The 13037-nt window shown below is 41.3% G+C and overlaps 1 protein-coding gene across 2 annotated transcripts in view; it reads left to right on the top strand.

The window, feature by feature from the left end:
- The window catches only part of IGF1R (insulin like growth factor 1 receptor), a 164218-nt gene that overhangs the window by 138171 nt on the left and 13010 nt on the right, over positions 1-13037 (top strand). Inside the window, exons 8-18 of one of the 2 annotated variants that reach the window (XM_080351578.1) lie at positions 76-314; positions 774-941; positions 1137-1341; positions 5316-5602; positions 6802-6938; positions 7270-7429; positions 8474-8576; positions 9923-9993; positions 11304-11533; positions 11828-11938; positions 12692-12851. In XM_080351578.1, the coding sequence (XP_080207704.1) occupies positions 76-314; positions 774-941; positions 1137-1341; positions 5316-5602; positions 6802-6938; positions 7270-7429; positions 8474-8576; positions 9923-9993; positions 11304-11533; positions 11828-11938; positions 12692-12851 (1871 nt within the window). Of the gene's footprint in view, positions 1-75; positions 315-773; positions 942-1136; positions 1342-5315; positions 5603-6801; positions 6939-7269; positions 7430-8470; positions 8577-9922; positions 9994-11303; positions 11534-11827; positions 11939-12691; positions 12852-13037 lie in introns of both variants that reach the window. The other variant, XM_080351577.1, reaches the window with a different exon arrangement.

Here is a 13037-nt window from a genome sequence, read left to right as displayed (position 1 = left end):
GCACTCTCATAAGTATATGACAATTTTTAGGAGAAAATAAGTATTTTGTACTATTTTTTTCTTTAAATATTTCAGACCATTCAAAAATGTGACTGAGTACGATGGGCAAGATGCGTGTGGCTCCAATAGCTGGAACATGGTCGACGTTGACCTGCCACCGAACAAAGAGAACAATCCTGGAATTCTGCTGCAGGGATTGAAACCTTGGACTCAATATGCCATATATGTCAAGGCTGTTACTCTCACAATGATGGAAAACCATCATATTCATGGAGCAAAAAGTGAAATTGTATATATACGAACCAATGCTGCAGGTGAGATCCTGGGCTGTTGGGTAAGAGGTTGATAACACTGCAGGTATGCTTATTTTTATGCATGTTCTGTTCTTAATACAGAAATTATATGCAGAGGATGTGCATAATGCTAGAAAGTTTCAGTAACTATGAAAGCAGCATTAAGATTTGAATTACGACTCTGTAGTTGTTCAGACATAATTTTCATTGGGGACTCTGGCAGCTTTTTAGATTTAGGATTTCAGACTACTATTGGTGAAGGTAAATATAAGTACAGTTTCAGACTGGGACTACAGGTGATTGTAGTTGAACCCTTAATAACTATTTTTAGTGGGATCTAAGTAGGAATACTTTGCTTTGAAATAAATGTGTTTTCTTGTAGTATGGATATGGATTGGGATTCACTTTGAAAGTTTGCATCAAAATGCATTGTAGAATGCTCTAGATTTAAATACCTTCCTTTTATTTTTTCCCTTCCAGTGCCATCCATTCCTTTGGATGTTATTTCAGCATCCAACTCCTCATCCCAGCTGATTGTGAAGTGGAACCCTCCCTCTCTTCCCAACGGCAACCTCTCGTACTACATCGTACGATGGCAGCAGCAACCTCAGGACAGTTACCTTTACAGACACAATTACTGCTCCAAAGGTAGGAACAAGAAACGTGGTTGTGTTGAGGCGCCTGTGACTCTTACCTGCCAGTGCACTTTATTTATTAGAGCTAAAACCTTTGCCATGATTCACAACTCTTTTGTGAATAATAGCAAGTAGAAGGGAATGGATTGTTGCTGTATTGATAATGTGGAGAGGAAAGAAACAAGTCACCTCTGTTCTTCCTTTTAAGATAAAGTCCCAATTCGAAGATATGCTGATGGGACCATTGACACAGAAGAAGCTACTGAACCCACCAAGCCAGAGGGCTGTGGGGGAGAAAAGGGACCTTGTTGTGCTTGTCCCAAGACAGAGGCAGAAAAGCAAGCTGAGAAGGAGGAGGCAGAGTACCGCAAAGTCTTCGAGAACTTCCTTCACAACTCCATCTTTGTCCCCAGGTAATGGATTTTGGACACTTTCTCTTTGCAAGGGAGCTGCTAATTCCATCGTTTAACGTCTCCTAGAGCTCAGGCTTCCTGGACGTGAGACCAGACGTATATAACACCTGAAACACATAAGAATTGTCTTTCCTTTTGTGAAACAGTATGCAGCCTTACTTTGCAGTTTCTCTTATTCACTAATTTTCGTCTCTTTCTCAATTTTAGCTAACAGTAAGAGTTCTTACCTACATTGTTCAAGGATTTTAGTGATGGTTTCTTTTCAGAGTCAAGAGTCACTTGAGGAGCTCTTTGTCTTTAAGGGTTTTGGAGATGAGCAACATGTGGCAGACAAAGGGTTTCAGATGTGATCTTTCCCTGAATAGCCATTTAAGTGCTTGTGTTCCCAATCCGAAGATTTATTTGCCTTTGAAATTGAGGGCAGAGTCACCTCGCAGAATTGAAGCTGGTTTTCCTTTCTCACGGCACTAATTGCAAAGGGCACGTTGGTTTCCCGGGTTTGTGCTGCAGAAAGTATTAAATATGCCCGCTCTTCCATGATAAACACTACTGCTTACACATTAAGTGCAATAGTAACGATTTTATGCTGCAATATAGAGTAGATACTACTGAATTAATTGGTGATTTTGATGCTTGAGTTTCCAATTTCTCCTTCATGTAAGCTTGTTCTTACTTTAGATAATTGGATCCTGGGGCCTTGCACACAGCATATAGCTGTTATGTTACCATCTATAAACGATCACACTTCAATTATGCGTGTTATCTCGTTGTTTTTGTTGGCAGGTGAAGTTCATGGTGAAGTCCTGTGTTTGAGAACCCTGAAGTGTGTCATTGCTGTTCATTAAAACTGGTTTATGTCTCTCTCCATTGTGATTTTTGGACCTTTATTCAAGGATGTGTTGGACTGACTTGCCTGGGGTTGGGACTGAGATATGTGTAGGGTCTCTTAGCCTTGTCCAAAACACGAAGAACTAAATACTGCCTCTCGTTGGAAGCAGGGAGTGTTGGATCTCAGCTGTGTTTGCCACATTTTGTGGTCAAACTTGTGCAGCGTTTCCTTACTGATGATGTGAAGCAGCTGCAAAGATGGGGTGCAGAGAACCACCAGCCACCACGGCCGGCCAGGGTATAATTCCTGAGCAGTGTGCAGTCTTGTCAGTGTGATCTGAAATAGCACAGCAAGGAGTTTTGAAAGGCGTGTGTCAGGTCTAAACTGCTTGAAAGTCTGTTACAAAGGAATTTTTTTTGTTTCACCAAAGCTTTGTTGTTTTAAATGTGTTGTTTATCTTCTCCCAAATTTTCTTGCACTCCTGCCCTCCCCAAGGAAACTCACAGAACCTTCAACTCAGGGACAAATAAACTGACCAGTTCACAAAGAATTTCCTGAAAGCTTGACAGTTTCCCTTTTTTCTGAACTTACTGCCATAAGGGTGTGTTTTGTAACAGTGAGGGCAGATAAGGTACCACACTCAGAAATAGCTGCATAGCAAAGCAACTTTAAAGAGACTGTATGTCAGGGAAATTAAAGATTATGAGCTATTGAGACATCTCCATAGGACAAATCTAAGCAGCTCATTACTTGCTGATGTCTATTTTTTTTTTCCTCTCTCTTTCCCAAGGGAGAAATTAATTAATGTGTTAATGCAAACCTCAATAGTAGTATTAGTTTCCAGAGTTCTACCTGTCTCTAGGATATTATGAAAGAGATACAGCATGTAATACAGCGTGAAAATATTTGACTGGGTGGTGTTAAGGTTATTAAACAGCGTGCTGGTGTGGTGGTGCGTGCGGGTTCCGGGTACCTGTCTGTGTTATGGCAGTGGTGAGGCACATGTCACACAACAGGAGGATGGTTTGTCTCTAAGAGATACAACGCAGGAGGATGAGTTACTCTTCAAGTTTTTGGTTCTCTAAAGAGCAGGAGGAGATGGGCTCTGTGTGTAGTAGAAGGTATCAGTACTGAGAAGTAACATGAAAGTTGCCATAATGTAGGACACCAGTTAGATTTTAAGCTTCATGACCCGCTTTTTTAAAATTTTATTTTCTTTTATTTTCAATTTGATTTAATTTCTTACAGTGTTGTTTTCTAATTTTTCTCTTGCTTTTCTCTTCCTTCCTCTCCTTTAACAGAACAGATGATTTTTCATGTTTTTATCTCTAGACTTATTTCCTCGGATGCTTGTTTTTTGTCTTTATCGGCACCTTTCACAACAGCAGGAAGCTGCTTGATAGAAAAGCAGTGGTGTCAGATCTCTTGATGTTTTAATCATGTTTGCCTTGTAGTTACCCTGCAGGTCTTTTTCTCTTCATCGTGTGACTGTAGTTTTCACCAACAGATTTTGTGCTGCTTTCCCTGTCTTTTCCCCAAAGGCAAGGTAGGACTGTAGGGTTCCTCTCCACACACACTGTGCCCCACACTGATACCATCAGGGAGTTGGAACTTCATGTCTCCCATAAAAGCAGCGATAGATAAAGTCATGTTTTTGGGGTTCTTGTCTTATCATGTGCTTTTGTGGTGAATTGAAAATGTTTATTTTCACTGCTTTTATCACAAAATCTGTGCAAGTGTTCATCAGTTCAGTGCTGGGCATCCTGTGAGCTTTTAGTTTCTTCAAAAGTTTGCTCTTTCCACTGAATTAAAGCATTAAATAAATACTTATCCTAAGCAAGGTGAATAGCTTTAGTAACTTCCATAAATCCCAGTGTAGAGGAGGTGTAGGTGCTCACATCTCTGTAACTCCCCTGCACCACGCTGACAAGTTACAACGTTCACTTGCATGTTGCTTTAAACAATTTCTGGGTAACTTAGTAAGATTTTTTTCCCATGTCTTCATTTATTTAACAACTACTCAAGATATAGTAAAAGGAGCTTGGAAAATGTTGTAGTAAACTCCTAAAAAAATTTCATCCAACCTGTGCCAGAAGATTTCAAAACCAAGGCAGGCTGTTCTTGGCTCTCTGCAGCAGGCTGTTCTGGGGCTGAATGTACAAGACGGTATATATGACAGCGAATGAATTTCTCCTCTTGAGTCGTCTCTCTTCCTGTTGTGTGTTTGAGGGAAGCCTTATTCGCCCCATTTGTAACCTGCTCTCTACTAGAAACATGTCAGGCTTTACCTTTGTCCTTGGTCACCGTTGCACTGACGCAAGACCAAGCGACAAGTCTAATGTGTAGCAGTTGTGTTGGTTTGCCAATATCAGCCCGATTCTAAGAGTATTTTCGTATTGACGCTTGTACTGGTACTCATACCCATCCTCTACAACAGTTCCTTAGACCTGAGAACGTAGTGGTGTTGCTGTAAATCCTCAAGTTTTACACTCTGCATAAATTTCATACAGATGCCTGTAGGGCAAAGCGAAGTTGGTTGGTTAACTCTTTGCTGTACGTGATATTAATACCCCATTTTTTCAGACAGGATTATCGTTCCTTTGCAGAGCTTTTGTTTGGCTGAGACAAGCAGAGATACACAAAGCACCGCACATTAGCTATTGTTAACAGTCATGCTTTTCAGCTACTTTCAAAGGTTTCTTTTCTCACTCCAATACATTCAAAGTTCTGTAATTTTATCGCAGCTGAAAAGAAAGTCAGTGTTGCTAATCCACTGAACTTCAGAACAGTTTTTTCCCCCCAACTTTTCAACCTTTAACATCTCACTTTTATTTTAAGTGCCACTAAATAGAAATCTAGGATGCTTATTGAAAAATAGTGAAACCATTTTTGCTGGTTGATTTATTGTGTGAGGTCAGAGGTTTACAAGTGTATCTTGAAGCTTCAGGGTTTTGATTTGTTTCTGACTAAGAGAGCAGTAGGGTGTGCAGGTTCAGATTAAGAGGAAGTTTTGTCTTGTTTTGCGGTTTATATATGTTTTTTTAATAGCAGAGTTACCTGTTTTAGTGGGGTTTTTTGCACAGAGCTGGAGGAGAACTGGCATTTCTCTGGAGAGACCTTTTCTCTAATTTTGTGTGCTCCACAGGCCCGATCGGAAGCGAAGGGACGTGTTCCGAATCGCAAACGCCACTTTGGCCGCTCGGAACAGGAACGCGACTGGGACAGATCACTTTGCCAATGTTTCTGACGCAGAGGAGAGCGAGGTGGAATACCCGTTTTTTGAGACCAAAGTGGATGGCAAGGAGAGAACCGTGATCTCCCATCTCCAGCCTTTTACTCTTTACCGCATTGATATCCACAGCTGCAACCACGAAGCCGACACGCTCGGTTGTAGCGCTTCCAACTTTGTCTTCGCAAGAACGATGCCTTCAGGTATGCTCTCACAAGTATAACGCTTTATTTTCTGGGGAGATATCAGTCTCAGGGAGGACATGCCCTCCAAAAAACATTGGAAGAACATGGAGGTGTGTAATAAATTCTATGCAAGAAAATAGATTGGAACTATATAAAACTTTGTTACGGTAGTTTAGTGTCTTTGACTGGTCTATTGTTTGTATTGAGTCTGTGATCTGAAGACAGGTAGAAGTGTGTGCGTTGACCACCGAAATAATATAACTGAGAGTCCGTTTCCCAGCCCTACAGGTGACAGCCACAGACAGGGTGGGTCGGCATCTAGAGCACTTCAGATAGGAAGCGTTGAATGCTGTACCCGTGTTTGGGACTTCTACAGATTGTACGTCTTCTGAGAAGAATAGAGATGATTTTAGTGTAGGCTCGTATGCATCCAGTAGAGAGCTTCCTTCTGACTCCCGCAGATGTCTGGGAATATTTGATGCATAATGGTAGCAATTTCGTTTTGTTTCTGGAAGGACGGACTATCATAATCCAGACTCAGCTGTGACAGTACAAAAGCAAAAAGTATTGCTTATTTCAAGGAAATAAGGAAATCTGTGAGATTGGGGAAAAGGAAGGAAGTGTTACCAGATTTTTAACGTGTGGCTCTGAAAATTAAAGGTTAAATAATTCTGTTTTCTTCTAAGCCTAACAACTGTATTTTTGAAAAAAAAAGTGGCCTTTTTTCTTTAACTGAAGTGATCTTCATATTCCTGTTAAATTTTGAATAAAACACATAGAATTATCAGGGCGCATTCAGAGTACTGCTGATAATGCTCCGTTTAAACCGCGATTTCCTAAGACTGGATGCGTGCTCACAGCCCTGCGTGCTCACAGCCCTTTGGTGGGAACAGCTCTCTGCACCCGTTTGGTGTCGTGGGAAGTTTGGAAGGAAGAGCCAGATGCTGATGAACAGGTTCTCTGGCACAGAGCACAGTGACTAACGCAGCGATCCTACCTGGTGAAGCCGTTTACACTGCGCTGGTTTTCTGGCCATCAGAAGTGCAGGCTTTGCTAATCTCCCCAAAAGGCCAATGCATTTTGCTGCGGGTCTTTGAACAGCACTTACTGCAATGCTTCGACACCTGAAGAATAGTGCAAACCTTTTATTTTCCCCAGTTCTTGCCGAAGTTTCAGTAATAGGTGTTGTTCTCACATCACTTGTAAATATTTTACAGAGGGAGCAGATAACATTCCAGGAACAGTAGCATGGGAAGCAAAAGAAGAAAATACCGTCTACCTGAAGTGGTCAGAGCCCGCAAATCCAAATGGGCTGATACTCATGTATGAAATCAAATATGGGCAGCATGGAGAGGTGAGGATCTGACATTTCTCTGTTAAAAATTACTACTTGTAACTTTAATTGCGTACAAAGTGGGATCTTTCTTAACTGCTTCTGTGCAGTGCTGCAGGCCATAATAGAAATTGTGATTTCAAACACTCACAAATGACCAGCGTGCCATTCCTTTGTTTCGTTTATTTTGACAGTTTCTGAACTCCACATCTCTCCTTAAGATGTCTGAGAAAACTGATCAGATGAGACTTTTAGATCTAAAACTTAGCTTATCCTGCAGCCATGTGGTTTGCTCAAGACTGTAGGAATGTGAAGATATTAACACAAACTGTAAATTGCTTTTTTCTTCTAGGAGAAGCGGGAATGTGTTTCCAGACAGGAATACAAGAAGCTTGGAGGAGCTAAACTAACTCATCTGAACCCTGGAAACTATTCTGCCAGAGTTCAGGCCACTTCGTTAGCTGGAAACGGGTCCTGGACCGAGCCAGTCTCTTTCTACGTGCAGCCCAAATGTAAGACAATTGTTTGTTGTCTGTGTCAAAGTGGGGGACTATTGTCTTTTAAATAATTCCTGATGTTTACACATGTAACTGGGCATATGAGCCTCTCTCCTGTACTCTGAACACTCATCTTATTTGGCAACTCCTCTGTTCCATTTTTTGACAACCAGGAGGTGCATCTGAGATGTGGTCCTTTTCTTGCATGCATTGTATGAATATGAGAGGTACAACCAGGTGATGGGTGTGTAGAACACGCTTCTGTGGCTTCCTATGAGCTACAACTCTGTTGGGAACGTCATGCTGGCTGTAACAGCATGGAGTGTTGGATTGTACAAAACCAGTGGCAATAAGGCAAACCTGCTTTAAATTGCAGAATAATACAAGAAACACAAACAATTGGTTTAGATTTTTGGCTGGCAAGTTTTATTAAAATATCAAGGGTTTTTTTTAATATGACCTCTTCCAAGTGACATTTGATAAAGATAACATCCTGATCAAAGGGTGATGCTGGTCCTGACAGTGGGAATAATTAATATTTTGGATGAAGCTCCACCATAGTGTCCACAGGGACCTTCTCAGGAACGTTGTATTCAGTTGTAGAGCAGATGTATCCACAGAAATCTGGAACTCCATCTTTTATTCTTTTTTGGTTTCCTAATTGCTGGACTTCGAAGAACTTGAAGTAAATTGCAGTGTGTGTATATTTTTAATATGTGTAAGCAATTGGAATGTGAACAGAAGGTGGAAAAAAGAAAGTGAATATACAAGTGAACAATTGCATGTAAGGAATGTAAGTCCTTAAGCATAACTTGTGAAAACCAACCCAAGACAGACACCGTTCTGTACAAAATTAATGCTTTTCACTGTCTGTATTCTTGTTCCACTCAACTTGAGTCAGGGGGTGTTTCTGAGTACATTTTTCCACATCAGACAAGAAAATGAGAACTTTGATTTGTCCCCTGTATGGAAATATACTGAGTAGGTTTTGAATGTTTCTTTGTTAATGGGGATTTTATAGAAACCCCGATACAATTGTTTTCTTGTTGGTTGCAGCAGCAAACTATGGAAACTTCCTGCACTTGATAATTGTGCTCCCTATTGCTTTCCTGCTCATCATTGGGGGGTTACTGATAATGCTGTACGTCTTCAACAAAAAGAGGTGAGTTGTATATGCTTGTGGCTCAAACTGCAGGAGAGGAATGTTTATTTTCAAATCTGTGCCCGTGGAGCCAGTTAGAAATTAAAAAGGGAAATGGCATTCAGAGGACTTGAAGCTGAAGTAGATTCTGTGTTGTTGGTGTGTGAAAGGAGGTGGTTTAGAGTTACCAGCAAGAATCTGGCTGCTGCTTGAGATATGAAGAGGCTTTTTATTACAGTGTCGTGTTTGAGAGGGAAGAGAAAGGGTTGTCAGAACATACCCACTGGGACAACGGTGGCAGACACTGAACCTATGTAATCAGAAGCTTTCACTGAAATATGCATCAATGCAAATAATGAAAACTTAGTTCTGTTTCGGTTAAATTGATTTCTTGCAAATTCTAGAGGTTTTTTTGAAGTCTTTATATCTACTTTAAAAATTACATCCTGGGCAGAGCAGTCTAGGGGGCTGTTTGACTGATTTGTTTTCCTCAGGTTTTTGGTTTTTTGTAACTAGTGATTTATTTATTTATTTATTTGAGTTACATAATGGGAACTTAATACAAGTCAATACAAATACTCAGCATTGCAGCTTTCTAGGCATGGAGGTTTTTCATTACTCTCATATGAATTATGCTCATTGAGCATCTCATTGTTTCCAGCTCCAGTTGATTTCTGTGCAGGCTGTAGTGCCAGTTCTCCTCAAGCACTCCAGAAAGGGCTTTGCATCTAGTGAGGGACACCACCTGCGTGGCCTACCTTGACTTCTCTTTGCTGGAACGCCTGATAACTCATCCTTCTTCAAAGTATTGTTCCAGCCCACAAGAATCTACTGTCTTTGTTTTTCTGAGAGGCTGATTGATAATCCCACTTGTCCAGCCGGTCACCTGCGAGAGCTCCCTCAGTGCTGGATAAATGTCTTAACTCTGAAAATCACCCCAGTAAAACTGGGCAGGGGGGAAGTGGGTGTGTGTTTAAAATTAAACAATAGAAAAGCTTTATAAAATAGTTGAATGGAATTCCCCATTAAAAACAATCTTGTTGTTTGCTAGATCTCTCTTCCCCACAATAGAGCAGGTGGTGTTCAAGTATCAGCCACAGGAGTTTACCCAGCAGCTAAAAGTACCTTGTGTTTACACTGTTTTGGTGCTGATTTGGTATAGACAAGACTGCAGGTTTCCTGGGAAGGCCGCTCTGGGCTGTCCCATTGATTATGTGAGTTAGAGTAAGAACTTGGTTTGTCCCCTTTGTTTGTCTGAAGGGCTTTTCACATCCAGTAAATAATATTCTGTCGTTGAGCAAATGGTGGGAAAACTGTCGAAATTTACCTAGTTTTAAAGATAAAAAAAAGAAACAATATTTTGACAGGAACAGTGACAGACTGGGCAATGGAGTTCTTTACGCTTCTGTGAACCCCGAGTACTTCAGTGCTTCAGACGGTAAGTGTGGCCTTGCACTTCTCATGCTTTTACTTCAGTTTGTTCTGTTTATGTCTGACTTTGAAAGGTATCAAACTCTAAAAGGGATGTTGTAAAACCACGTTCTCTCTTTGGTTCATTAGCATATCTATGGAGTCCATCATTGATAATACATAAGTGTTACCTGTGTGTTGAAACCAAGAAGTTTTTTAAATCTTTCCTGTAGTTTATTCAGCTGGGGCGGATTTGGATGCATGAGTTTCACTTTCAGATTATCGCCTACTCGTCCAGTGATGTTTTCACTGGAATGAAAGAATTCATCAGTTCGTTGTCTTTCATGTTTGCCCTATTCTGACCCGTTGGAACAAACCCACTGCTTGTCTCTATGTACTTCTCATGTGAGAAATAGTAACATTTACAGAAAACAATACTGTCTCCTTGCTTCCCATCCCAATAAAACTCTCCAACAGCTTTTCACGGTTGGAGAAAGAGAAGAGCCATCTTTGTGGGCTTCCAGACATATCACGTGCAGAAATTTTGTGTTAAACTGAGCATGGATGTTTAATGTAATCCATAATTGTTTCTTTCAGTATCTGTAGTGTAGATAAGACCTATGTTCATGCTATAATCCTCTATTTTTGCATCCCATCGTTTTGCCCGGTCAGGGCACGTGACACAACTGTCCCCTCCTTTGGTGACTGACAGACAGCAGCATTGTGACTGCTCAGATGTCTTGCCCAGGGTGGTCCTGGCAGTCACCTTCGGAGATCTCTCGTCTGCCTCAGATCAAAGACTTGCAGCAGCAGCAAGTTCTTTTCCTTCCTGGTGCAACAGTGTGGGTGCAAGTGATCAAAATAATTTCATACAGAGAGCCTACTAGATCAGAGAGTCTCGTTCCCTCTACTCATAAAATCAATCTGTTAATAGAGAAAGCAACAGACACTGAACTGATACAGATGATCAAGTGTCTTTGATGCTGTCTGGAAGAATTAGAAAACCAAGGATCCCTAGAAAAACTCAAACCTAAAGAATTAATTCAAGCATCTTCCCACTCTGATTTTGTGCTTTGAGGTTCCTTATTTCTATCCCATTATGTTAGTACCATAGTGAGGCCTCTCCAGGTCCATCTACATGTTTCTTTAAGATTTATTTGCATGTCAAACGTTTACCTGTCCCTGTATGGAGAAGACTATGAGCCGTTTGCTCGCATCTTGGGAGGTCTCAGCGTTGTCTGTTGTTTACAGTAAAACTGGGCAGTTGATATCGTAAAGCAGTGAGTATTGTACCACTTGTAGAAGTGGAACATCATGGCCTGTGCTTTCTGTCCTTAGTGTATGTTCCAGACGAATGGGAGGTGCCCCGTGAGAAGATCACCATGTGCCGCGAGCTTGGCCAAGGCTCCTTTGGAATGGTGTATGAGGGAATAGCCAAGGGAGTGGTGAAGGATGAGCCGGAGACAAGGGTGGCCATCAAGACTGTCAATGAGTCTGCGAGCATGCGGGAGAGGATAGAGTTCTTGAATGAGGCCTCTGTGATGAAGGAGTTCAATTGTCACCATGTGGTAAGTCATGAAAGCGTAACCAGGTCGTGATTTGTACAGCCCCGGTGCTTTCTGGCATGAGGGCGTTCAGGGCATGTCTTCGCTGACTGAGGTGGGAACTTGGAATTTGAACTTCCACTCTGTACAGCTTTATGATATTGTTGTTAAACAGGAGTCAGGGAGTGGAAGCAAATCTACTTTCAGACATTTCCCACAGGTTCATGGGTGTTTGGGGCCATATATTGACATGAATAAACGATTACTACAGTTTGCTTAGCTGTATTTGCAATTGAACGTTTGTTTTCCCTCTTTCAGGTTCGGCTGCTTGGTGTTGTTTCTCAGGGCCAGCCTACGCTGGTTATCATGGAGCTGATGACACGTGGGGACCTCAAAAGTTACCTGAGATCATTGAGGCCAGACACAGAGGTGAGTCATGAGTTTGCTGGGTGGTTTTCTTATTTCTTCAGTTAGAATCAGCCTGAGCGAAACAGTGTCACGTTGGAAGCAGCAGACAGTTAACCTTCCTTGCCCCTCTCCTTAAGCTCTAAGAACAAAACACAAGCTGCTCTGTGATCTGCAACACCTTTCTTCGTGAGATAGCTAATGCAAACACCCCGTGTACTGCATGGAGTAGGTCAGGTCCCTTCTTGTGTTATCGAGCCCTGTTTTCCAGATCCAAATGAAATCTCCTGTCTAATCTAATTTTTTAATCAAAAAATTGTCTAGCTGAAGCGTGCGTGTTAGGTTTCACGTTGTACATCCTGCCTGTTGCCTCTGTTGGAAAGGAGAAGTCTCGTATCTTAGCCAATATGCATACTCTGCTATGTAGACTCTCAGTCTAACAGCAAAAATCGCCACATATGAAACTCCATAGGTGTAAGATAATGTCTTTATACCAAAAAGACTTTCTGGCTTGTATTCCGTAAAATAGAAAGGCTTAGAAGGGCTATGTGGGACTTCTGTTCGTAACCCAGCTTGATATGGCCACTTTTCCCACTAAGTAGATGCTGTTGCGTACATAATCATGAGTTTTTGTTTAGCCTGGATAATTTCATACTGAATTGTGATAATGTGGTTTTTATTTAAATACTATCATTTAAATAAAAGTTACAACTTGGTGTAGAATTAGTTACCTTTTTTTTCCCCTCTTACCTGTTATATCTTCTTAATCTTGCTCAGAATAATCCTGGCCAGGCACCTCCAACTCTGAAGAAGATGATTCAGATGGCAGGAGAGATTGCCGATGGGATGGCATACCTCAACGCCAACAAATTTGTTCACAGAGATCTTGCTGCGAGAAACTGCATGGTAGCAGAAGACTTCACAGTGAAAATTGGAGGTGCGCTTTCTTGACTTGGACACAAATGAAAAACATCATCCTGAAAAATCAGCGTCTTAGAAGGCGTTTTAATTTTTTGAAAGGTGTTTGAAAGACCTTTTAAAACTTAGCGCTAGTTTAAATCTCTGCAGAGTGAAATATGTGCCTTGTGAAGGCTTGCTGTGATTTAAGACCTGTGAGCAGTCA

The sequence above is a fragment of the Nesoenas mayeri genome (genome assembly GCF_963082525.1).
Source record: "Nesoenas mayeri genome assembly, chromosome: 11".
NCBI lineage: Eukaryota > Metazoa > Chordata > Aves > Columbiformes > Columbidae > Nesoenas > Nesoenas mayeri.
Note: the sequence above shows the minus strand (reverse complement) of the source record. Positions and strands in the feature narration are given on the sequence as shown.